The sequence below is a fragment of the Arvicanthis niloticus genome, chromosome 17 (assembly GCF_011762505.2).
Source record: "Arvicanthis niloticus isolate mArvNil1 chromosome 17, mArvNil1.pat.X, whole genome shotgun sequence".
Lineage (NCBI taxonomy): Eukaryota > Metazoa > Chordata > Mammalia > Rodentia > Muridae > Arvicanthis > Arvicanthis niloticus.
The window spans coordinates 58,936,112-58,964,022 of NC_047674.1; the positions used below are offsets into that span (position 1 = coordinate 58,936,112).

At 36.1% G+C, this 27,911-nt stretch overlaps 1 protein-coding gene across 6 annotated transcripts in view; it reads right to left on the reverse strand.

The window, feature by feature from the left end:
* Tbc1d5 (TBC1 domain family member 5) overlaps positions 1 to 27,911 on the reverse strand; it is a 469,862-nt gene that overhangs the window by 191,804 nt on the left and 250,147 nt on the right. For 5 of the 6 annotated variants that reach the window (XM_076915391.1, XM_076915394.1, XM_034521546.2 and 2 more), the window contains 5 exons: positions 19,593 to 19,695; positions 12,395 to 12,483; positions 11,007 to 11,057; positions 10,837 to 10,906; positions 8,876 to 9,048 (listed from right to left, as the gene is read on the reverse strand). In XM_076915391.1, coding sequence (XP_076771506.1) covers positions 8,876 to 9,048; positions 10,837 to 10,906; positions 11,007 to 11,057; positions 12,395 to 12,483; positions 19,593 to 19,695 — 486 coding nt within the window. Of the gene's footprint in view, positions 1 to 8,875; positions 9,049 to 10,836; positions 10,907 to 11,006; positions 11,058 to 12,390; positions 12,484 to 19,592; positions 19,696 to 27,911 lie in introns of all 6 variants that reach the window. The other variant, XM_076915393.1, reaches the window with a different exon arrangement.

Sequence of the window (27,911 nt, forward strand, 5' to 3'; positions counted from 1 at the left end):
GCTTCTCTCTGCAACAGACAGATACCACTACAGAAAGTCAAAATATAGTGATCAACCAAGCACCTAACCCCACCTGATGCATTTTCAATGCACTTGTAACTAAGGTTCCAAGAATACCAGGGAAAGGGAAAGAAAGATTGTAAGAGCCAGAGGACCAACTAGGAAGCCTGCTCTGACATTGTGGCTCCTAAACTGATAGGGAAGCTATACTCATGAAGCTTCAACCTTCTGAGTGCCTAAACAAGACGTGAACAATGGCAACAGCAATAGAAATGCAAACGTGGAAGGGAAAAATCTCATGGGGCCCCAAGGAAGACAAAGAACCACTCTAAAGTGATGACTGCAGGAGAGGAAGCATAGGCCTTTCCCAAGATGAAGCCCCTAACTGGTCATCCAGTACTAAGGATAGCCACATATCATAACTTTTGTAAACAACTGTTTATAGAACTGTATCAGAATTGGAAATGTACATGCTGTATTATAAACAATTTCTAATTAATAATATGCATAAAATGATATGTATACCAAAATAAAGTCTTCAAACTTTACACAAGACAGAATTACACTAGAGATTCACAAGTGTTAGCAAAGTATGAAAAAGCAGAAAGCTCAAATTCAAAAGGAAAATACAAAGTTTCAGATCTTATAAAAACAAATATATTTTCATTAAAGTGATGTAAATGGTACTTTTTATAATGGACTTTTGCATGGGATGGTAACATAATAAACCATTCTAACTGCCCTTAAACTACTAACAATATACATTCACACTGGCCGCAAGTTCCCTTTCCTTAATGGCTGGTTCTGGACTTGGCAGGAAGCCCAGTGCTATGAACTATTACTTTTAGATATGCCAATGCTGTTGTCTAGTGTATGTGGAGCATCTTAGCCTGTTCACTCCTAACCCTTGTCATGGAAACGAGCCTCATGGATCCCTCCATTCCCTCCTTAACAGGCTTGAAGTACCATGAAAGAAAAAGCCTATTTTAATGAATAACTGAACTTATGAAATAACTTGCTTCAATTGTAAAGTGATGCAACTTTATGGTGAATGAATAATGATTGAGAAGAACGAGAATTATATTGTAACCATACGTTCATATATCAAGTACAGCCTTAAAGAAGCTGAGTACACGCAAATAATTATACTGTGATACGTAAAGAACCTGGGTTAGTGTAATGTATGTATTTTATATTGTTTTATAAAATCAAGCAGATTTAGTAACAATTAAGTGCTTGCCCTAACACAATTACTATAAACCAAATAGTACAATGCTTGTGAGCCTCTGTGAACTAGAGCACACACAAGGAAGATATGTATTAAGTATCTGAGTGACAGAGTATTTATCTCATGAGTGTTGCACAGAGCCTGTGATTTCAGAGAGCTGAAGCTCAACAGCGTAACAAGTGCCTTTCCTCAGAAGTAAATACAAATCCTACAGATCTTTACTACATATTTTATTCATACCAAAGTGTTAATTATAGTAAAAACTTTACAGATTCAATACATTTAAAGGTTATATCAAAAGAATTACGAAGGCATAGAAAAAGTTCATTCTAATTTTTGTTTGCAGTATAAATGAGAATTGTGCTAGAGATAAGTAACTAGGTTGTGAAATGTGCATGAGTAGTGACTACATGTATGTGAGAGTCAGAACATGCTATGGTAGAGAAAGTTCAAAGACAACACTTATTAGAAATGTTGAAAAAGTTATGAAATCATAGGATCTTATTAATAAAATAGATATGAAAATACCACAAAACTTTAAAAATTACCATAGAAAGTACCAGTAAAGAAATCACTGTTTTAGTTTGGCTTAGTATGCAATGGTAGCTATCACTAAATTTAACTTTTAAAAATATCCCAGTGTCAAACAATCATTTAAAAACAAAAGATGACCTATGTTAATTATTTGAATGACTCCACTTTAAGTACAGCAGGAGTAATCATTCTTAAAGTTAATAGAAAACATGGTGTAAATTACTTTTAGGATTTATTATTTTGTATTATCACAACAGTAGCATTAACACACAAGATATTATGTAATATTCAGGAGTTTATGAGTAATGAGTCATATATTTCAAGATAAATATCACCAATTAACCTGAAATTAAGATAAAATTATTTGGAATGATGTCAGCCACTGTTAATACAATTGTTTCATAGTAACAATTAATTTCATATAAGTTTATTATGTTGAACAAGTTTATTGGCTTAGGAATACAGTTACAGGAATGCGGCAAACATAAATAGATGGCATTTTCCGTCCTCATGTCTTCAAATTGCACTTTTATGAAAACTACTTTTAAAAACTGAGTAGTTGTAAAATTTGTTCAAAATTAGGGTAATTATAACTCTAAAAAGCTGGCTAAATACTTTTTAATGATTCATGATAATGCTAAATATTAATTACATTAGAAACCTATATTCAAAACAGGGTATGCTTATATTGTTAACACACTTTCCTCTAACATAAACACATTTATGGTATACCCTTCATTCACACAAGCTGTTAGCATTGCTAACATTTTTTTATTGGTAGATTTACGGTTGACGTTTCCTGTGTCAAACCATTTTCTAATTTTTTAAATATATTTTACCTTACTGAGTCCATACTTTGTCTCAAAATAAAAATTCTTTAAGAGCTGTGATATGAAACTACAAAATGGAAGAGGAAATCAAGAGTTCTGATTGTATGTTTAGAGGAATATTTTTTATCAACTGAAATTTGATCCACCTAATTACTATGCAAATTTAAGAATATATTTCCAAATATTAATTAAATGTAAAATGAATTTTTTTCTAACTATAACAAATGCTAGCATAAGCAAATTTTTATATCTAATATTATATATATAATGTAGAATAAAAAAGTATTTCAATTTAATTCCATTAGACATAAATCTGTAATATTTAAGAACATGAAATTATTATGCCAAGTTGCTGTATCTATTTTAAAAATCTACCCTCAATTTTAATCCTGCATCTTAAAGAAAGCACTGCTATAAAGATGCTTTCTATGTGTCTATGAACTTACAAATATTTATATTTATTGATTTAAAAAAGGGTAAATTAGGATTAGGGCTATTTTTAAACTTTATTTCACAGATAACAAAATTATGCCTAAAAGCTGTTGCAGTATATTTGATCACAGTGAACCCTAAGATTGTGTTATTTACTGAAAAGATCTGTTTTTAGTTGTGGTGTAGGTATGGCTTAGCATACAACTTTAATCCCTCTGGTTGGAATATGGACATGTCCTTAGTACATACTTTTAATCCCAAACAATCCAAACAATGAAGGTAAAGTTAGTTTATAGAAGGAAGCACCCACGCTTGAAAGCGATGTCTAATTGAGTGTCAAAGTGAGGAATCAAGAGTATGTTTTGACAGAACATCTTATGTTCTCTCACAAGAACAGAGAGAAAAGGGAAGCTACTTAAGAGAGTAGTGGAAAGAAAAAAAAATGGGCAGTTTTACCAAACAGTTACAGATAGACAGGTTGCAGAGACATGACAAGCTAGACACAGGTGAAGATGGAGTGAGCCAGAGAATGAGAAGGAGCCAGCAGACTGAGCACAAACTGCCAAGCTTAGTATGAGGCCAAGCAGAGCAATTCAAGAGAGGGTGTGAGAGCGAAGCCAGACTGAATCAGTCAGCTTGGAGAGTTTGAGGCAGCTGAGTTGAACCAGCCAGTCAGAGTTCAGAAAAAAAACTAGAAAAGGGTGGGCTTATTTATGCTGTAAGTCTCAGAGGCTGAAAACATTCTAGGCCCAGAGAAATTGTATGGAGGCTGGAATCTTCCAGCACTAGTCCTAGGTTAGCAGACTAAGGTAGTAAGCCACAGTGATGACAATTTACACCAGGAAAATAAAAGTTACTTTTACAATAAGGCTAGTCTCAAACCCTTATATTAAGGCTGGACATATTACTTGAGTTTATAATATTTATTAATAAGAAATATACAAATGGTCACTACAGCTTAGGGCAGATTAAGGGGATATGAGGTTATTAGACTCAGGTGGTTTTGATAGGGCTCCAAAGGCAAGCCCCACAAATGAGGAAATCCTGGTACCACAGTATATAAAACAGGCAATGGAGAAAACACATATTTTCTTTTTCAAAGATGTAAAGATAACTCAGATGAAATTTAGATTAGACATGAGAAACATGAAGCAACTGTGGTTACTGCAAGCTATGCTATTGTTAGTAATAACTATAAATTAGAAAGATAAAAAAGGATTCATGTCATGGATCACAGGGTTTTACCATATCCCATGCTTATAGGGATGTCATATGAGCTTAAGAAATTTCTATGATAAAGAGAAAATTGAAAGAAAAAGTTGGAAGACTCTATTCCCCTCCTCAAGGCTCAGTCAGGGATCTACAAGAAAGAAAGCTTGTAAGGGCCAGACGATGAGGACACAACAGGACTGATGTACATATAGACTCACAGTGACTGGGACAGCATACCTAAAACCCAGATACAGTCTCAGCACAAAGGAGGGGATATGTGCACAAAGTCCAGCCCAAACCAGTAAGTTATTTGAAACTAGTATCTTTTGGAAAGTGAAAATGACTTTTCTTCAACATCGTGACAATCTGTATACCAATCACATTCAGGTCAAACCTCATGCTCAGTTAACAGTTGTCTAAAACAAAACGAACTCCATCTGTTTTTTGTTTTTATTGGTGTGTGTGTGTGTGTGTGTGTGTGTGTGTGTGTGTGTGTAAGAGAGAGAAGGAATATGAAGTGGAGTAGGAGTTAGGGTGGAAGAAGAAAATGACAAAATAGATTGTATGACCTTTTTTTTAGAATAGTAAAAGAAGTTAAAAAGTAAACAAAAAAATAAATAAAAATATTTGGTAAATAAAATTTGGTAATAAGTTTAGTAAACACAAGTCCCCAACCCAAGATGAAGAGCTACGAGCCATTAATGGCTGCTAAGAAAAAGATAGCCAGACCTCACCAAGGATGAGACACCAATAGGTTACCAATCGCAAGTTGTCTTCCCTAAACACATACACAGATGAACATCTCTAAATGTACTCAACAGGTCACACACACACACACACACACACACACACACACACACACACACACTCAACACTCTCTCACACAGACACAATACAAGAAGAGGTCGTGACATTGAGAGGGAGTGGGGAATGCAGAAAGAGTTAGAAGTGAAAGAGATAAAAATGGTATAAATATAACACCCAGGAATGAGTTTCTCAAAAATAATAAAATAAATTGTTTAATAAAAACAAAACAAAAAAGTTTAGTAAAACGAATATTCTGTGCATAAATTAATATACTCAGGTTCATGCTACCTGACTGCATAGTAAAGTCACCAGTTCAATTAAGCTGCCGAAAATTATGAAGCTGTTTGATAGTAACTTCTTTTCATTGTATTAAAGACCCTATTCTTTTGCAAGCAATAATTAAAATTAGGAAACATGGGGACTAGTTTTCAATTTATTTATAAAAAAAGTTTGAACAACTAACTCTACCCTGTGTTTTAACTTAAAAATTTCTTGAGACATTAATGTGTACCAATCCTTTGTATCACAGAGAGGAAAACAGAATTTAACTCCTGACCTTTTAAATTAAATACCATTATTTATAGTGACAAACATATTATTTCACTTATAAATGGCAATTCCTTAATATTGTACTATGCTACCCCATGACTTAGGTAAAACAAGGAAGTATGTCATCTCTAACAGGAATGTGCAGCTGTTTCACTGATGCCATAACTAAATCACACAAATAAAAACAAGCACCAAAATCACAAGAAACTAGAATCCTTCACCAGAATCCAGAGCTTCCAAGAAGAAAAAGCACTGAAATTACTATTAGTAAAAGACTCTGTCTCAAACAAAAAACATAAATAAAACACTCCAGGGTTCTTTTATATAATTTAGACCCCAGTGCCTGTTCTGGTCCCAAACTTGACTTGATTGAGCACTTTCACAGCTCATAGACCGAGAACATTCTCTGGACATCTCAACACTGTTCTTGTCTTTCAATATTGGGCCGAGTGGAGAGTTAGGCTTCTTAATGCTATCTGCCAGGAACCTGCTCAGCACTATAGGAAGTCAAAAGGAACACTTTTCTCTTTCATGTGATGACCAATTCTCTTTTCTATAGCTTTACATATTAAGTTCTAGTAACTAAACCACTAATTTACCACATTTAATTACTAAAAAAAAAAAAAAAAAATACAGAGAGACACACATACTTAAGAAATGATTGAGTCCCTAGTCTGCTATCATGTTAGAGAAGTTATGGGGCTACAGAAAATTAATACAACATGTTCACTGAGAAGGATATTTTTCTCCCAGAAAGAAATTCAAAGCTACAGAGGAATTTTAATCTAGCAACATGGCTGTTCTGGCAACAGATCATATCCAAAGACCTTATAGGTTTAAGTAGTCCAGATGGAAGGCAGACACGGCCTGGATTACAATATGAGCTGGCTAGAATACAGTCACACCCTTAGTACAAAACTTTAATGCCCCTAAAATAAAATTAAAGATAGTTTATAGGAGGCAAAGTGATGAATGAAAGAAAGATTTGACAGAATAAGTCATAAACAAGATAGACTCAATTCTCAGGAGAATCCAGAAGTAAAAAAGTCAACTTAAGGGAGCAGACCACAGATTGGGGTAGGGAAGGAACTTTACCAGGACAGTTTTACAGAGACATGTTACAGGTGAAAACAGAACAAGCCAAAAAAAAAAAAAGAAGGAACCAGAAAGTTAGGACAAATTATTAGTTAGTTTGAGTCCAAGCAGAGCAATTCAGTAAGAAGCTGAGAGATGCTAGTTTGAATCAGTCAACTTTGACAGGAGTTTGGGCCAGAACATCTGAGTTGTTGAACCAGTCAACTAGGGTTTAGAAAGGACTAGAAAGGGCGAGTTTATTCAGCAATAAGTCTCCAAGACAACAATTACTTCTGGTGAATAGCAGGTACATTTATACAAGGATGAAGGGGAGAACAAAAATTGACCCAGAGAGCATTCAAAGAATATAGACAGTTTAGAGGACACTTTAGGTCTTAGGGCTAGATCCATGTTTCTTTCCCTGAACAACACCATGGTTTTTTAGATAGCTTAGTTGAAAAACCTACTATTGCTATGTGACCCTGTGCCACAGCTATCTGCACCCCAATCCCACCCAGTGATAGCTTGTCTCTCAGGAGTGCTGACACACCTATGTTCACATGTGAGACCACCACTACTGCCCCAATACCTCACCCAAATGAGACATGTCAAGGGCCAATAGGACACAGGAACCGCGCAGCTGGGGACACGATACTTCTGGTTTCCTGTTTCTATCCTCTTCTCAGAACTGACTGTGTGCCACAGCTCTCCGAACCTCATTCCAGCCTGGGGATAGATTGTCTCCTAGGATTGCTGACACAACTAAGCTCACAGGCTCACACAGGAGGGACAAGCTCCAGTCAGAGACAGCAAGACCAGCTAAACTCAGATAACCAGATGGCAAGAGGCAAGCACAAGAAAATAACAGAAACCAAGGCTACTTGGCATCATCAGAACCAAGTTCTTCTACCAGAGCAAGCCCTAGACACCTCAACACACTTGAAAATTAAGTTTCTGATTTAAACTCACATCTCATGATGATGCTAGAGGACTTTAAGAAGGACATAAATAACTCCCTTAAAGAAATACAGGAGAACACAGGTAAACAAATGGAAGCCCTTCAAAAAAAAAAAAAAAAAAAAAAACAACACATACATCTCATAAAGAAATACAGCAAAACACAAACAAACAGGTAAAGTAATTGAACAAAATCATCCGGGATCAAAAAAATGGAAAAAGAAACAAAAAAGAAATCACAAAGGGAGACAACCCTGGATATAGAAAACCTAGGAAAGAGATCAGGAGTCATAGATGCAAGCATCACCAACAGAAAACAAGAGATAGAAGAGAGAATCTCAGCTGTAGAAGATACCATGGAAAACATTGATACAACTGTCAAAGAAAATGCAAAAATCTCCTAACCCAAAACATCCAGGAAATACAGGACACAATGAGAAGACCAAATTTAAGGATAACAGGTATAGAAAAGAGTAAAGATTCCCAACTCAAAGGGCTAGTAAACATCTTCAACAAAATAAAAGAAAACTTAACTAACCTAAAGAAAGAGATGCTCATAAACATACAAGAAGCCTAGAGAACCCTAAATAGATTGGACCAGAAAAGAAATTCCTCCTGTCACATGATAATCAAAACACCAAGTACACAAAACAAAGAATATTAAAAGCAGTGAGGGAAAAAGGCCAAGTAACATATAAAGGCAGACCTATCAAAATTACAACAGACTTTTCAACAGAAACTCTAAAACCCATAAGATCTTGGGCAGATGTCAAACAGACCCCAAGAGAACACAAATGCCAGCCCAGGCTACTATAGCCAGCAAAAACTTCAATTACTGTAGATGGAGAAAACAAGATATTCCATGACAAACCCAAAGTTAAACAGTATCTTTCCACAAATCCAGCCTTGCAAAGGATAATAGATGAAAAACTCTAACACAAAACTACACCTTTTTTTCAAAAGAAACTGAAAATTACATAACCATTCTGACAGGGCTCATAACAGTGATTTAGAACATAACGTTAAAAGTTATAAAGTTAGTTTAAAAGGATTAGCTTCCTAAACTAGAACAAAAAGGTAACAGTGACTCCAGAGGTCTGGCAGAGGACTATTAGATGAGATGATATGTTAAAGTAATATAGTAAATTTGGTAGATAAATATGGAGCTAGAACAAATTTTTACTTTTAGGAAACTACCAGAAACTACTAGAAAATCATAATTAGGAATAGCTAAAATACAAATTTAACTTACAACCCATATATCTGTGGTGCAATTTCTAGTCTGTTTAAGTGCATGTAGAGCTCAATATCATGTTTCTTCAGTAGATGATCCTGGATCTGGTTGACTTTTGTAACAATGGCAACTGTTGGCCCTAAATCCTGCGGTCGAGCAAAGGGAATGGGGGTCATCAGAGTTTCTTTTCCCTGAAAGTTAAAAAAAAAAAAAGCACATGTATTATTTCAATTTGAAATTAAGAAATATGGAAATTGGCTTTTAATTCATTCATCTAAAGGACTTAAAGAACGAAAGCTACTTTATCCTAACAAAGGCATAAAATGTAGAATAATGAACTAATGGTGGGTGTGCTCATAAAGCCATAGCCAGGATATATCTTATAAGTATCTTTCACTTGAACAGCTTCTCTTGTGACATTAAAATTTCCATGAGAATTTGGCTAGAGGCAGTTAAGCCCTTCAAGATGCCCCTAGCCAACTGATCTGATTAGGCACAGCATATAAATTCAACATTTTCATGGAAGTGCACTTCTTGTAGCAATAAAAACTAAAACACTAAATGAAAATTGTATGCTACCAAAAGAAAGGTAATCTGACACAGATTTTATCAATAAAGTTCATTAGTGATGTATAAAAAACTCACAAAGAGAGCAATACAAATTTTATTATAGTCAGGTATGATGCATATCCATACAATAGACAGGTATGGATTGAATAATCACAACACTTAGGAGGCAGAAGCAGGCAGAGCTCTGAGTCCCAGACTACCCAGAGCTACACACTTACTTCCTGTCTGGAAAAAAGAAGATAAAAAGTTTATAGTAATTTTATAACGTGGCAATACTTCATGAAAAACATGTACACATAAAGTTTCTATTCAGTTCTATGTAATCTTTATGTTATGTTTATTTATCTACCAATATTATTTTAATGTATTTTAAATACCTCAATTTACTATTATGTCCTAAGTATTTTCATATTGTATCATAAAAATTATTACATTTGTTACAATGAAATAACTAATTATTCTAGTGTATGCTATTATTTACTGAAGAATTGCCACTTTCCTTCTACAGACAAATTACTGTCCAGAAATGGACACACTTGCAGAATAGTCGACTGATTATATCTGCCTAGACAGAGTAATCAGCCCTTAATAATTCTGCAGCACTAAGGTCTGTCAGATGATCCTGGGCCAGAAGGCAGAAGAACAGATGCTCCAACATTTTGAAGTAGAGCGAGTGTCCAGGTGTTCAGAGGTCTCTATAAATTGGCTAAGTTTTAGAAGCTATGCTTTGTGCTTCCCACAATTATAGTTAACTCAGTCATTCTGGATTTCTGACGGGGTTGAAAACTTATAGCTATTTACCTTAAGAGAAAAGATTTGAGTGGATGGTTGTCAGCTGACATTCATCCTAAAGCCAGGTTCAGAACTAAATGTTTTAGTTAGGATAGATGACAAAGGTGCTGGTTAGTCAACAAAAGGATGGACTGGGTATTAGGACTACCTTGTACCTCACTGGTACAAATTGGCATAATTAAGCTCTAATTGTATTTTGAGAGAAAAGTTTCATTTTAACAGGAAGGGTGACGTGTAGGAGGAGCTAAGGTAGGAGGAGTACTGAGAGGAAGAAAAAGAGTAAGACGAGGAGAAGAAGAAGGTGAGGAGAAGCTAGGTGATGAAAGAGAGAAAGAGGGGGGAGACAGGGAGGCAGATATTCATGTATCTCCACCAGTCAAAGATAGTTGTTATATCTAGGTTGTTCAGTGGGTTACACCTCTGATTGAACAATTCCAAACTTATAAAGCTTATGATTAACAGTATTTTAAAACAAATGTATAAATGCAAAAAAGAAAAGGGGGCATGGGATAGGGGTTTTCTAAGGGGGGGGGAATGGGGAAAGGGGATGGCATCTGAAGTGTAAATAAAATATCAAAAAAAAAGTATACTGAAAAGATCTGTACTATAAGAGTTACCTTTTGACCATCATGCTCAAAAGTAGAAAACCAAGGTTCAGCAGTTTCCATAAGCTGTGAGAACATTGCACTGAAAATAAGAAAAATGAAATAATGCTATATTTAGTCTTTACTATAATACTGGTGGTATTAAGAAATAGAAAAAAAAATGCAATAGTCTTAGTACTTACTAGGCATCATGCTCCAGATACTCAGGGTTCAAAAGAGTTTTCATTTCCTCACAAAAAAAAAAAAAAAAAAAAAAAAAGACAATTCACACCCTGGAAATAAGTAGTATTTAATTAAGTAGGGTAGATGCACCTTCTTCCCCAGTCTACATTCACATTCATAATCTAACGCACACTCACTGTGTGACTGAGAAGTCGGCATTCTCAAAGGGCAATGACAGTAACAAGCAAAATTCTGTTGTTTTATAAAGAGCATAAAGAAGTTATTTACTTGCTTATCTCATAATGAAATAGCCATCTGGTTACTTCAGATAACATATGACTAAGTTTGATCTAGAATAATTTATTATTCTACAATAAATCACTTTTCATCTAAAACAAGTAAAAACTGTAGTTACTGATTGAAAATGCAATACCAAAATGTGTTTTATTAACTTTTTTTATAAAATTTCATCTTAATATGAGTTGCTGATAGCACCTCTAGCAAAGCTATTTAGTTCTTTTGTAATGAAACAAAACAGCAAAGTCTGCTCATGCTCAAGTTACTTTCAATCACCTATATGTTCTTATAAATGCATTTTGCATGTAACATAGCATAAATAAAACTGCATGAAAATATCCCAAGACTAGTTTCGTTTTTAGACTTCTAGTCACTCCAGGTAGTTAAAAGATAAGGTTCTTGTGTCAAGACTTGATGAAATCAACATAAATAGAGAAGCAGACATCATGTAACCACTACTTCATATTCTAGTAGACAAAGGTTAAAATAATTTGGGCCTGCATTCAGTAAAACAGATAGCTTGCATCTGATTCGGAAAGATGACACAAAAATATTATATCAGTAGGTTTGTTTGTTTGTTTGTTTTTGCTGGCATACATCTTGTCTGGATTGGAATACCATTTACAAAATGCTTCTTGGTTGCTTCACTGGTGTGTTAAGTTAGATAGCTAAATTTTAACTGTTACTAAAGATAAGGCCAATTACAAAAACGAGTAACTGAGTATGTCTCGAAAACACAAAAAGCCATTCTATCTACATGGCTCTTGGGAGCACTGCACCTTTTATGATATAAGCCAAGTCAAAGTTGGTCTGGAGAAAGTGTCTCCAAAAACTCATTCAACTAATGAGAAAACTTGGAGCATGGCATATCTGGGTAGTATCCACTGTCAGCATTTTAAAAATTATAACAAACATTTCCTCTTTGGTCCATTACTTTTCTGTCTTAATTTGACAAAGACCTAATGTTTCAAAGGCACTTATGATTCAAAATTTCTCTGTATCTAAACTAGCATTAGAATTTAATGTGGATTGGTCTCATGAAATAAAATCAACAGTACACAAAAGATCACAGTAGGGTTGAAAATACCAACAAACTCATGTAATGACTTGCCTGGGCTGTGCAGACTCACTGGCATGTAGAAAAGCTTGGTGGTCACAGTGGAGGGTAAAGATGATAGGCGCTAGTAGCTCATGCATTCCCTGAAACACCGGTCAAATAGGAATGAGAAAGACTCTAAGAGTTTACTAATAACAGTAACAACTGAATCAAATGCCTTTGTTCTTCTGCTCTAGGGCTTTAGATTGAACTCAAGCTTTCATGCATGTCACAGGACATTCTCACCATGTAAATTCTTATTTACCCAATCTCTACCAGGAAGGTGTCCATGCTATATAGAAAAGCATAAAAGTGGAATGCTACAAAGTAAGTCTTGTCTACTTTAAAAATTTTATTCTAATTCAACCAGAGCATGCATTCTTCTTTAAAATATATGGAGTAGTTATCGTTTAAATGACAAGACAAATAATAAATTGGCATGGTAGACAACCTTGCACCTGTCAGTTGCTTCAAGATCTGTACTCATAAATATGAATTTCACTTATGCAAATTTTAATCATGAGCTACAGTGTAAAGATCTGCACTAAGGGCAATGAAGAACTGTAGACCTAAGAAATTACACCCAATGTTTTCATTATATAATGGCTCCAAATTAGAACGCCTGTAGATTTAAGAAGAGCTGAAGTCAGCTAGCTTGGAATGTTGGATAATAAGAGAAACAATCTTTAGCAAGCATGACAGAAAATGAAGTTTTCAATATAATTTTCAACATATTTAATCAGAAATGTGACATTTCTCTGTGCTCTTCAACAAGGCCACATAAGTGTTTTCCCTTCTACTAGTATTCAACAGTGGATCATACAAATACACACACACATACAAAAATGTCAGTTCTTACTCTTGCTTTAAAAAGTTAATTTTATGCACTATTTATACCTTTAATGGGAAAGTAAGTAGGTTGTTACATTACTGACTAGTTGTTAATATAGATTTTAAATTTTTAAAGATAAAATGTCATACTTTAGCATGTACAAACAGATTCTATTTTTTCTTGCCACTTGAAACAGCATGGGAAACACTCAAAAATCAAGTGAGTTGTGGTTTAACAGAGAAGGAAAAAAAAGAAAGGTGGAAATGATATCAATACAATTAATACTTATATATACAATTCTCAAAAAATTAATTACAAAGAGTCATCATCTACTAAACTACTTAATATATAAAATTTCACAGAAGCAAAGGAAAATGAGAATGAGGTCAGGTAGACGTGCTGGCTTGATACCAAGATAAACACTAAGATTCTAAACTAAAGTTGGTATCTGCATGGTAACCATTTTGCCAATTTCTAATGGTTTGTTCACAACAAGTTTTTGAAGTAGGACTCCTGGGTAGTGAAACCCCTGAAAGCTCCTGATATACATCATCTAGAAGAAGCACCACTGCAGAATACAGAAATCATCATTTCATATCTTCATTCATATTTGTAAGTTTTAAAAATCTCAAATCTCACAATCAATTGTTGTAGTGCTTTAACTGCTAGTGAGACTGAACTCAGAATCTCTGTTAGTTATTTCTATTTAGTGAGTGGCCTATTCTATTTTAGTAAAGTGTTCTCTCTCTCTCTCTCTCACCTAAGGTTCACATGAGTAATATATCTTAATTGCTCTTCCATCTTAATGAGGGAGGATTTGTCAATTAAATCAGGTATTGAAGATATGGCTAGTCACATTATCCAGGGGGTACTGGGGATCCCAATCTCAGTATTCCAAGGCTGAGATTATAGGCCAGCCTGCCCACCCATCCGTCACTAGCCTGTGGTAACAGATGAGCCATCCCTATAGTGTCTTACCTACTGAAGTATGCATGTGTAACACTTCTTTAACCAATGAAACATATTGAACCTATTTAATATTTTATTAAAAATGTTTCCCATGTTCACTTTTCTATAATATTCTGATATACTCGATCACGCTGAAGTTATTATCATTACAATAAACCATTTTACAGGTAATCTGTCTGTTTCATGTCCAGAGAGACTTCCCTGTGGTAAAAAGTAAGTAAGGAGAGGACTTTCTTTATTTCAGCTATGTCTTCATTCATTTCACAGTAGGTTCATTTTTATCAGGAAAGAGTAATATGCTTTATTTCTAAACCACTAAACTACTTTATTTAATAAATATTCCATTTTCAATCATATCATAAGGAAAATACAGAACTTTACCCATGAGGTCTGAAATGACATCGTTAATATAAATTAAATGCTTATCCTATATTTTTTTCCATTCATGTGCTGGGTGGGTTTAGTCTGTTAGACGTGAGTCTAGGCATAACTTGGGAAGAGCAACTTCTAAGTGAGAAAAGGTCTCTAAAAGACTGTCCTATGGACAAGTTCGTAAGTAATTTTCTTGATTAACAGTTGATGTGAAAGGGCTTCAACCAATGTGGGTGTTGACAGCACTATGCTGGTGGGGCCTGCATATAAGTCACAGTGAGTTAGCTAGGAAGCAGCACTCACCCATAGTCTATGCATTGCTTCCTGTCTCCAGGTTTTTGCCTTGGGTTCCTGCCAGTACATATGTACCAGAGGATGGACTTATCTGGTATCAGTGGATGGGGAGGGAGGCCTGATGCCCCAGAATAGGGGGATATTAGAGGGGGAGGCAGGAGTGGGTGAATGGGTAGAGGAGCACCCTCATAGTGGGAAAGGGGAGGGGAGAGGAGGGATGAAATAGGAGGGTTGGCGGAAGGGTAACCAGGCAGGGGGATACCATTTGAAATGTAAAAGAATGATTAATAAAAAAAAAATACAACCTGTAATAACTAAAGTCACAAAAATAGACAGGTTCCAATGGGGGAGTAGATCAGGAGAAAAAGGTGCTCTGGAGAAGGAGATGGCAGGAATTAGGCCTTATGAAAGCAGAAATGAGAAAACTAGGTATCTGTCTTTAACCAGGTAACAGGGGTAGGTCAGGAGCACAGGGAGGCGAGATATACAACACTATGAATGTTTGAAAAGACCACAGAGAAACATACTATGTTATAAGCTTCCACAAAGTGAATATATAATTGTGTGTGTGTGTGTATAAGGAGTTATACCACTTGTGTGATAATAATGTTTTCCCTAAGTACCATATTATAAAACAGAAAACTACAATGGCAAGTATGCAAATTTTTCCTTCAGGTGAGTGAAAGAGACTGTCTAGAGATCATATACTATTGCCATTGTTTGTAGCTGCCTCCTAGAACTTGAAGGTAAGTCCTTATTGCTTAAAGCATTACACACTGTGGACAGAGGACTTGGAGGACTCACTCTCAATAGTATTGGAAGGTACAAGCTATGAAATGAGAAAAGAAATCAATAGTTTTTCACAGATTTGAAGTTGCAAACTACAATAATGACCATTCTGGTGAGGTATCCCCAAAGATTGAGTAGTGTCAATTATATCTTGGAGAGCAGCAGCAAGCATCCAATTGGACTAAGTGGTCACAGACCCTACATCACTATAATTTCTGATGAATTTCTGTGTATTCTTTTAACCAAAGGCAAGTGTATTTAAGATCCACTATCAAGGAAGCCTCATTTTCCACTTCTGAGTCATGTTCATGGATTCTCGCCTGATCAAACAACAGGAGACTGAATGACTGGGGTTGTACAAATGCATTTGGTCCATCTATAATGCAAGCCTAACACCTAAGGCTTGGCTAACACCTAGGAAAAGTGGGTGGGAAGATTGCTAGAGCTAGAGGATAGGTTGCCTGCAGTTGAGGATCTCCTAGACCTTACAAGGATGATGTACTCATGAAATCTCAACAGTGTGGTTGCCTAAGTAAGGTATGCATAATCAAAATATCATTTGACATGCTGATATGTACAGGGGACTTCACAATCTCTATACCCATAGATGAGAAGCCATAGGCAATCAATGAGAGAGAAAGAGAATCAGTTTTCTATAGGAATGAGTCCCTTTATAGTTTATCTAATCCCAAATAGTCAACCATAAAGCTACATACATAGGAGCAATGTTGAATAAATCCTCATGTGGTACATAATTAACACACACACATATTATGGCATAATATATATATATATATAATATTGAATGAATGCTATACAATTATTATGTTTATATATTAGAAAGTTGATCCATGATATTTAAAACAGTATTAGTAAGTCATAAATCAATAAATAAAGGTATAGTACAGTATTTTTAAAAACTGTATTATTTTATGTGTTCTGGTTGCAGGCATACTTGTGTACCATGTGTGTGCCTGGCACCCACGGAAGCCTGAGGAGAGCAGGAGTTGTGGATGGCGGTGAGCTACTGTGGTAACTGTGAGAGCTGCACACAGGTCCAGGTCCTCAGGGAGAACAACCAGTGCTCTTAAGAGTTGAGCCATCTCTCTAACCGTTTAGTTCTATAAAACCCACAGTGAGTTTCTTAAATACCTGGGACGGAGAAATTATTAAGATTTATTTTATTTTATGCATGTGATTTGCCTGCATGTATATTTGCTCGTCATGTGCAGTGTTCACAAAGCCAGAAAAGGGCACCAGACCTCATGGAACTGGGATTTATAAACAGTTCTTAGTATCCATGTGGATGCTAGTAACTGACCCAGGTCTCCTGTAAGAGCAGGGAATACTGTTAACTACTGAGACATCTCACTAGCCAGGAAATATTATTAAGTTTGCCCTCAATTTTAGATTAGTAAAACATGCTTAATAATTACAAGTAGTTGAAGGACATAGCTCAGTGATAATAGTTTTTGACACATAACACACAAGGGCCTGGCTTTAATAGGAAAATGAAAAACAAAATCGGATAAACAAAAGCAAATGAAGATGGCAAGTATATGCACAACTTCAAAAGAGAAACATTCATCAAATATAATTATAATTCAACTTGCTATAAATTTGAGAAAACACAGTATTGTTCAATGGGTCCTACGATATGTCCGCGCCCGCCGCAGTCTTCGGCCCTGCATGTTGTTTAGTAGTCTGTACTCCAAGCCCACGCCTGGGAATGGAGGTAACAAAGTTGTCTCCAACAGCCTGCAGGCTCACAAACTTGAACCTGTTCTTATCTGCCTGTGCTCATTTAGCCCACCAAGCAGTCTTTATTAAAGCTGCGGCATCAGGCAGTCAAAGTTCATTAATACCATTTATATAATCTCTGCAATTTCAATTAACTCAGCAAGACATTCTCCTACATGATAACAGTCTCATTAATTCAATAAAATCCCATAACTATTAACAATATGGTCGATGTTAAACGGGGTGTCACCTAGTACAAAATAATAGCTTTAACAGCTTGTGATGAAACTGAAGGCTTTTTTCCTTTAAATTTGATACGGTTAAATATTCAGTCCTTCTACAGCAAGGTATTATTTCTCCGTAAGAAAAAAAATGTACGGAATTTAACATGCAGATGGGGTAATGAAGTCTTCTAAAGTGAGACCCATGTAGAAGATATCAATACTTTTATATTCAGTAGTCGATAGGCTTCACTTATCTAATGTCATCTTCCATATTCCTATCTAGTCTTTCACACATATATAGTGGTCCACATACATTAAATGATGGAGCATGATGTTACGTTATTTTATCTCTGCTAGGACTTATTTCCATTATTAAAGACTTCCTTGGTTTAGTTTTGTCTTTTTCTAAAGAGAAGTGAAGAAAGAGACTGAAGAAGACACTAGAAGTTGCAGAGACCCACTGCCTATGGTCATAAACTGGTGGAACTCCTGATGTAAAAATAACTTTCCTCCCAAAAGTAATTTACACTTCAATGGGATCTTTATCAAAACGCTCATTTTGTTTTTTACATAAACAGAAATTAAAATCATACAATTCATATAAAAGTATAGAAGACCCTAGATAGGCAAGGTAATCTGAGGAAAAGCAATGTGCGATGATGTAAGTAGTTTCAGATTTCAAGCTCTACTGTGGAGACACAGTAAGTATGGGCAACAGAATATGCCACAAACACAGACACGGAGAGAATGGACTATAACAGAAGACCCCAAAGTGAGGGCTGCAATGCAGGGACACTGCACTCTAGTGCTGACTCCCCAGGCTCTAAGTGGGAAATGACTATGACAAGTTTCAATGAGATAAATACCTCGGATTATTGCTCAGATCATACATTAATTTAGAAAGAAGAAACACATGTATTTAAAGTTTTCCCACTGAAAAACATGCTATTATTTTCTTATTTGTACAGCTTTGCTTTAGCTCTTCAAAACACTTACAGTGTTTTTTTTAATACAGTTTCTATAACTTTATTATCAAATTTATCTGTGGACATTTGAATGAGACGTATATTTTCAATTTTAAACAGCTACTGATAGGGTGTACTATGAGCATGTGGTAGAAAGCTGAGTTTGTCTCAATGGCAACATAGACATCTAGCTTGTGAGAAGCTCTGGGTTTGGTTGCTGCAACTTAAAAACAGAAGACATACATAGAGTAGAATCAAACACAGAACTTAAGACAAACATCATCTGGCTTAAGTACTTGGTAAAATTTATTTCCAGTTGAATATTGTCTTTTCCATAGTTATTTTCTGTTTGATTAAGCCAGAATTTGGGAGTCATCAACTAAATGTAATTTTCGATTGTCTTGAATTTAATTTGAATTTTCATTTTATATATTCTTGTAAAAAATAAAGTACCAAACTATATGTATTTTTAGTGCAACATAAAAAACTTAAATATAAATTTTATGTGCATTTATATGATTTACATTTTCAAAAATTACAATAATTGTTTATTAATGAAATGAGTCAAAAGTCAGGAGTCCAAAAAAAAAATCTAAGTATAAACTTTAAAACTGCAGAACCTTCTTCCAGTTCTGCTATAAGAATTAATCAGAGGGAGTGAATATTGGATTAGATTACTTGTCACAAGACATCACATAGTAACAAATGCTGCACTTAACAACAATATTTACACATGACTTTAAAAAGTTTTATTAGTAACCTAGCTGCAAAGATGCTACTTATATATGAACCCCCATAAGTTTACAGAGAAGATGGAACACTGTCAGGGGAAGGGGAGGTGGGTGGAGATGGGGTAGGTAGCCTCACTGTGCATGCTCTTTGTTCCCTACAGATGACAGTGCTACTTGGGTTATTTAACACTGTAGCATCACTCTGGATACAACAAAGTTTACATTATCGCCCTACCATCTCTCAAGCTGTATGGGCATTCCACATCAATGGCGTCACCTGTAAGGCATTTCCATTACCTGTTTATAGAGTAACTGCTCGTTTTCTCTAGCATAACAGAACAGAACATCTGTAAGAATTTTTCTCACATTTTCTTGTTGGAAAAACTGCATTTCAGGAAACCTGAAAAAAATATATTGAACCTAATTAGTAGCTCCAGAAATATTTCCAGATTCTCATCTCTAAAATATTACAAGGTCTGCAGAACATTTTACCACTGCTCTGATAAACTACATAGATTATGTTATGGATAGGTTTAAAAAAGGGGTAATAAAGGACAAGAAAAATTACCAAATCCTGTAGGCACATGCCATCCTTCAACAGCTAAACATTTCAATCTGTTTCATGTACTTTAATAATATTGTGTAGAAATTACAATGGTGTTAGAAATAGACGACACACAGCCAACCTATTTGGGGGTTAGAAACTGGTTTGCTTTTAGCATTCCTGTGGGGGGTTGTTTGTTTCTTTTAGACAGTCTATCTTGTGTGAACATGGTAATCCTCCTGCCTCCACTTCCTGAGTTCTATGGTTACAGGTGTATGCCACTACATCCAGGCACCTCTTTGGTTTTTTGAACATAGAATATGCCTTTATATATAAGTAACTAACTTTTTAAAGTAATCATTGTCACTGTTTTTCTTTGTATTAGGATTTCACCTGCACATTACAACACTGTTAGTTTCATCTGCTTAATCTGTGGGATTAAATAAAACATACATTAGCAAGTTTTAACTAAATGTCTGTACAAAACATTCTACAAGATGCTCTGGTATACTGTGAGATAGAAAAGGTAGACATTCTGCTCGCAGAGAGTTCAGTTCCATATGATGTAATGATATACAGAGAGCACACAGGGAACCAGCAATGCACATACAATGTAAGGGTTGGAGGCACGTGAGCTACAAGTTTCAACTGGAATCAGTCACAGGTTTAAGCAACAATTTGTGAAGAAGAATAGCATGATCATTAGTGTGAAAGCAACTAAGTCAAAAAGAGGGTAAGAAGACAAACAAGGTAGTCAGTGGATCAAAGGTGGCCACTGGAAAGAAGAGAAAGGAGAGGTGTGGCACATGGGAGCTTTAGTGTACAAGAACAAGTACCGAAGTGTGGAAAAAGTATAAATACTGAATTTAAAACTCAGTAACACAGTTACGGGCTAATAAAAATCACACATTTTTTATTAGGGAAGTGATAAAGACTGTAGGCAGGAATAAGACTGAAAGAAGAGTGTTTATAGGAAGAAGATTGTGAAGAATGGGGGGCAATGGAAATCTCACAAATCTAAGTAGAAAGGTCTCTGTTCAAATTCATGTAGCACAATTTCCAGATGAGGCAGTGAAGGCTTAGAGCTTCAGCTACTGAGGCAGGAGCAGTAGTACTGGTCTTCTGAGTAAGAAGGGAGCAGGTGAAAATTCCTTCACACGGGTGGCATTAACGGCTAAAAAATGATTATTAATCTTCGAATAAGACACTTTAGTTGAGAAAAAAGTGACTTCTTGGTGTTGGAATCAAAGTAAGAAAAAAAATGAAGAGAATAGAGAGGAGGAAGACTACCTAGAGCATGAAATAACAGGACGTTACTACCAATCCTAGAGCACGGAGACACAGCGCATCACTACTACCTAGAGCACGGAGACACAGCGCATCACTGCTACCTAGAGCACGGAGACACAGCGCATCACTGCTACCTAGAGCACGGAGACACAGCGCATCACTGCTACCTAGAGCACGGAGACACAGCGCATCACTGCTACCTAGAGCACGGAGACACAGCGCATCACTGCTACCTAGAGCACGGAGACACAGCGCATCACTGCTACCTGGAGCACGGAGACACAGCGCATCACTGCTACCTGGAGCACGGAGACACAGCGCATCACTGCTACCTAGAGCACGGAGACACAGCGCATCACTGCTACCTGGAGCACGAGACACAGCGCATCACTGCTACCTGGAGCACGGAGACACAGCGCATCACTGCTACCTAGAGCACGGAGACACAGCGCATCACTGCTACCTAGAGCACGGAGACACAGCGCATCACTGCTACCTAGAGCACGGAGACACAGCGCATCACTGCTATCTAGAGCACGGAGACACAGCGCATCACTGCTACCTGGAGCACGGAGACACAGCGCATCACTGCTACCTAGAGCACGGAGACACAGCGCATTACTGCTACCTGGAGCACGGAGACACAGCGCATTACTGCTACCTATAGCATGGAGACACAGTACATTACTGCTACCTATAGCACGGAGACACAGCGCATTACTGCTACCTGGAGCACGGAGACACAGCGCATTACTGCTACCTATAGCATGGAGACACAGTACATTACTGCTACCTATAGCACGGAGACACAGTACATTACTGCTACCTATAGCATGGAGACACAGCGCATTACAGCTACCTGGAGCACGGAGACATAGGAAATTACCAAACACCAGCAAGTACTCTTCTATGGAGTCCTTTAAGAACCAATAACATCTAATGTACTCTATATTATAACTTACTGCTTTCTCTTTCTGAGACCTTAGCTGTACTGTGTTTCTTACACATCCGGTGTTGGCACACAGTTCCTCTAAGTCCAAACTATGCTTAAATTTGAACTAAGTTAGGCATCAGTGAAGAATATTTTTTCAGATCCTATTTAGTCTTATATAATTAAGGCAATTTACTCAGCATTTAAATGACTTTTGCTTAACATTCCCTTTGATGTGCAGGTGTCCTAGACTCAGGTTTTCACGCTCTTCCATAGCAGCAAAGAAACCTCTTTGGGTCTCAGAAAACAACCTAAGAATCTGAGCACGGTGAATTCAAGTCTATGAATGACCCTCACTGCGACAACTCTCCAGATACCCCAACTCCCCACTTGACCATCAGACACTGACAGTCAGGGCAGAGGATCAGTAGATAATCAACCACATCAACTACTAGTCTTCAGGAAACTCAGATAAAACTGAGAAGACAATAATATTTTTGTGTGAGAAAATTTCTGTGCCTTTCCCTAATTACACGACTTAAACTTATTTCAGTTGTTAAAGTGCAGGAACACAATTTGAATCAGCTGGCTCAATAATTTTGTGTTCTCCTTTTCTGGTCCATTACTTGGAAATGTTCTATGCACACAGACAAAAATAAATACTGTTTGGGTGTTGAGATACAATGATCTTAGAAAAACAATGAAAACTGTTATATTCACTTTGCCTCATATGTCTATGAATTATGTATATAGTAAGTGTTTGCAATCTAAATATGAAAAATTAAATTACATTGTACACAATTCATGGTTTCATTTAAAGGCATACTAATCACTTGGGAGATTACAAATGAGAAAGCCACAAGAATTAAAATTCAGCTAGATAATTTAAATTGTTCATTTTCAGTAGATATCAGTCAACTGAAAACGTGAGTCAGGCAGCATCAGCACGTTACTCCAGAGCACGTCCACACTGCGACTCTTCAAGGCTCAAGCGCCCACTCAGGAACTTTCACGGTACCCTATACACTTTTTTTTTGAGAACTATAATTTGCTCTTTAAATTCCATTGAAGCATTAAGTAACTGAGAAAGAAATATGCAGTAGAGTTCTAAAAATGAAACATAAGTTTGTGCTTTTTCATAAGTTAGAAAAAGAATTAATATTCATAGTAGGTTTAACTGGAAAACTCCTGAAATTATCCAGTCTACCTCTGATTAATTAGCAATGAAACTAAACCTAGAAATGTTAGTAAGTTAATAAGAGAAGTTAGTGCCAGTGTAAGTGGGCAAGCAACACAGCAGCAGTACTAGGTCACTCCATCCCTATGGATACAAGTACATCTGAGGAATGCTTATCTAGGAAAAATTATATGATTCAAGAAGTGCAGAAGGGCCAAGCTCAGAATGTTGATCAATACAGTGGAACAATAATACAAACCCAAATATATTATGTTTATAGGAACAGACAGAATAGAAGAAAAATTCAGAGAATAGCACTTCTAGGAAGAGTTATTATCCTCCTTGGTGATGTGTGGTAAGATTCAGAACCAACTTCAGCTGTTCTATGCTCCTAAGAATTCCAAGCAACTCTTTTAAGTTTTTAGACACCCATGTGAACTTGTATGGATTTCACATGGGTACAGTAGTTTTGAAATCAGTATAGTTCAGGCATGATTAGAAAGGGAAATCTGGATTTCAATCATTAAAAAGAAATAAAACACTGATCAAATTGAACACAATTTAAAATTCAGAATCACAAACAATAACTATAACTTAATGCAAGAAAAGAAAAACAAGAGTAGTTTCAGAAAAGGTGTGACTGGGAAAAGCATTATATTACTGTCAAGACTTTCAAAGTTCCCAATTGAGCAAAAACAAAACACCAAGTAGGAAATAAGAGGGAAGAAAAGTCACAAGACAATTAAGGAGTAGAGACAAATGTAATTATTATATTACAGAAAAACCAAAATCCAAGAAAAGTTACTGTTATACTTAGCTAGAAAAAGAAAATAGAATGACAAGATACTTTTGTAATACTATTCAAAGGAGTCTACAGGATTAATGTAATCCTCATAATAAATACCCAGTATCATTTATGATAAAAATAGAAAATCATATTTAGACACAATATGTGACTAAATAAAATAATCATAAGCAAAAAGAACAAAACTACATTTATCATACTAGATGTTGTATAAATGACTATATTATAAAGCAACAGAGGCTAAAGTAGTATGGTATTGTTATGAAAGAAGGTGCATCAGCCAACAGAAGATAGTACTGTCTTTTGGCTTTTGACAATGATGCAAAGAATATACCAAGGGAAAGGAAATAGTCACTTAAATGAAGAGTGTTTGAAACACTTGATATCTATATGGATAAGATTAAAATTGGGCTATTTGATTAAAAAAACAAAAACTTTAAAAATGACTAAATTTTAATATAAAACTCAAAAAGAAACTATTAGAAGAAAATGTAGGAGAACAGTTACATTGGCCTTGACAATGCCTCTTTTAAAATTTGACTCTTAGAGCAACAATATCAACCAATCACGGCTCCCCAGGGTCTAGACCACTAGCCTGGGAGCACATAGGGAGGGACCCATGACTCCAGCTGTCTATGTAGGGGAGGATGGCCTTGTCAGGCATAGGTGGGAGAGGAGATCCTTGGTCCCATGAAGGCTGAACACTGAGTTGGGGGGGGGTGGGAGTGGTGGGGGGTAGGTGGGGGGACATCCTCATAGAAACAGGAGGAGGGGGAATGGGATAAGAGGTTCCTGGGTGGTGGTGGGAATGGGGTAAGGAGATAAAATCTGAAATGTAAATATAATATCCAACAAAAAAATAAAATTAAAAAAATTGACTCTTAAAGTGCCAGCCAGAAATCAAAACTAAAGAATGACTTCACATTACAATAAACAAATTAATAGCAGTAAGTACATGGAATATGTGTGTAAGGCATGACAAAAAATTTACAGATTCTGCACAACAAAGAAAACAAGACACTTCAGAGACAACTGACTGGATGGGAGAAAATATATGAAAGCCATACATTTAATAAAAATTGCTCTAATAGACAAAAGGCCAGAATAGAGATTTCTATAAAGAAGACACAGAGTGGATAACAGACATATGAAGTATTCTATACTTCTAAACAATTAGAGATCCATAATCAGTAAGATATCACTACACATGTGACAGAACAGATATTTTCAAAAACAAAAAATGAAACATTATTGATAATGTACCAAGAATGAACCCTGAACTATTTTTGATACTAACGTATTATAATATTTCCAATATAGAAAATGGTATAAAGGATTCTCAAAAATAAAAAACAGAATTTCTACTTCTTCACACTGACTGTAAGATTTATTATATTAATGAAATATCTACATTCCTAGTTCTACTGTAGCACAAAAAAACATTTGCCGATATATCACATCAAACTAAATTATTATCAATGGATAAAAGGTTGAGAACAAATGTATATACAATGGAAATACTATTGAACATTAAAACAGGAAGAAATTCTGGTAGTTGTAAAAATATAGATGAAAGCAGAAAATATGCTAATTGAAATAAGTTATAAACAGAAAGGCAAAATCTACATGTTCTTACTTACATATGCAATTTAAACTAATGGAAACCAAGGAGTCATAGAGCTAAGAACTGGGGAAGTAGTTAGTAGTACATCTGTATAGTACTCACCTTTAAAATATATAATTAAAAAATCGTGTGTGTGTGTGTGTGTGTGCTCATGTTCACATGAGTGCTGGTATCCACAGAGGAGAAACACATACCTAAAGTCATAGGAAGCTGTAAAGAAGCTGGTGTGAGTGCTGGGAATTGAACTCAGGTCCTCTAAAAGAGCAGGTTGTGCTTTTACGTGCTAAGCCATCTCTCAAGCAAGGAGTGCTCAAATTTTTAAACTGCATAATCTCATACAAATGAAAGTGGGCCACAAAAAAAAAAAAACTGGTAAAAGTAAAAGATTTCTGAATATTTGATTTCAAAAGTTAATTCAAAATAAAAACCATAATGAATTCAAAGTGTTTCTGGCAATACTTGGCATTGCAATAGAAGATTTCACTGTAGAAGATATGTAAACTATCTTAACTCAATAGTTTTCAGACAACAAAGAGAAGGAAAGAAAGCAAGAAAGCATGAAAACAAGGAAGGAAGGAAGGAAGGAAGGAAGGAAGGAAGGAAGGAAGGAAGGAAGGAAAAAGAAAAAACAAAAAAGGCAAAGAAAAAAAACATTTCCTAAGCCAGAAAAGGGTTAAAAGAAAGGAGGGAAACAATGGAGGGCTTTGTCACTGAATTATGATACATAATTAGGTAATTAGAAGTATCAAAACAGGCAAAGCATTGGGCCCAGATGAATTAGTGAAGCTGCAAGTATTCAATAAAAACCTCCCGGGGGGCTGGGGAGGGGAGAATCAAGCCCCTGGCAAAGGTTTATAGTCATACAACAGGACAAAGAAGCACAGAAGAACTTGAAGGAAAAATAACTGATGTTATATTCATATTTCAAAAACAGAAAATCAAAATAAGCACTCATCCAAAGTTGAAATGTGCTGATGAAAACTCCCTGGTGTATCTATCACTAACCACCAACATAATTGTAATACTGTGGTTTACTGTCTTACTGAAGAAACACTAAAACACTAAGCCAAGGTCATATGAAAAACAGTCTAACAGAGAATGAAAGACTGAGGGAGAGTGGAGAAGAACACACCAGAGGATTTGAATGGAAGAAAGGGAAGGGAGAAGTGTAATCAAAGTAGAAAAGAGACAGGAAGGTAATCAACAAGTTGTGGGGCCAGAAAGCAAGATGCTGTTTGAAACAGTGTTGGAAAGCCTTCAGAATTGGAAGCCACAGGCTCTTTAGGCCAATGTTGGTGAAAGAATAAAGGATGTGAAAGAGGCTGGAAAAGACAGCTCAGCAAACAGTCTGTGAGCATGGCTGTCAGGGACAATATGAAAAACAGTATAGGAAGGAGGAGAAAGAGGACTCCCTACTGCTTAGGAGAAATACTCTGACAACCCTGCAGCCTCTGGTTGTACTGAACAGAAAACACTTGATAGTCAGGTGACCGTGATGAGGAGGATCTAGACACAGGACAGTGTCATCTCTCTTGGCTCCTGTCTAGGGCACAGTGATCACAGAAAGGCTGGAGGGAGAACTGGGACACACACATGTGCAAGAATCTGTCGACTTCAGCAAGCTCCTGCTTCTCAGCTCTCTCATCAGCCAGTGATGCTAACAGTATGGCACTACTTCTTGGCACAGTAAAATCTAGGACACAGGCAGAAAATAAAGATTAAAACTGAAACCAGAAGTGTGACTACGAACCCTTCTGTAAGGGGTAAAATGAAGCTTTAGAAATTTTTGCCATCAGGATGAAAAAAAAAACCAACCAAACAAACAAAAAAAACAAAAATAAAAAAAAAAAAAAACCAAAAACAAAACCCAAAAAACCAGCTCCTGCAAAAAGTTAAGAAGTGTGCCACATGGAGTTTCAGCAGGTAGACTAGGGCCAAACTATACCTAACAGCCCCTTACAACAATTACTTGGTCAATACTTTACAGTTGAGAAACACTGAATTGAAAATATAGATCTTCCTTGCTATCGCTTTATAAATAAGCTATGATATGCAGATCCACTTGTGTTCTGTCCAATATGCTTCATATGTGCTTTGTTCACTGAAAGTGTTTAATAAATACTTCTTAAACTGAAAACGTATTCAAGGAATTAAGCAGATGAGTTAGGAATTAACCATATACATGGCCCCCACAGTAACTAGGAAGATACACAAGAGTTTAAGTGTTTAAAAACAAAACAAAACA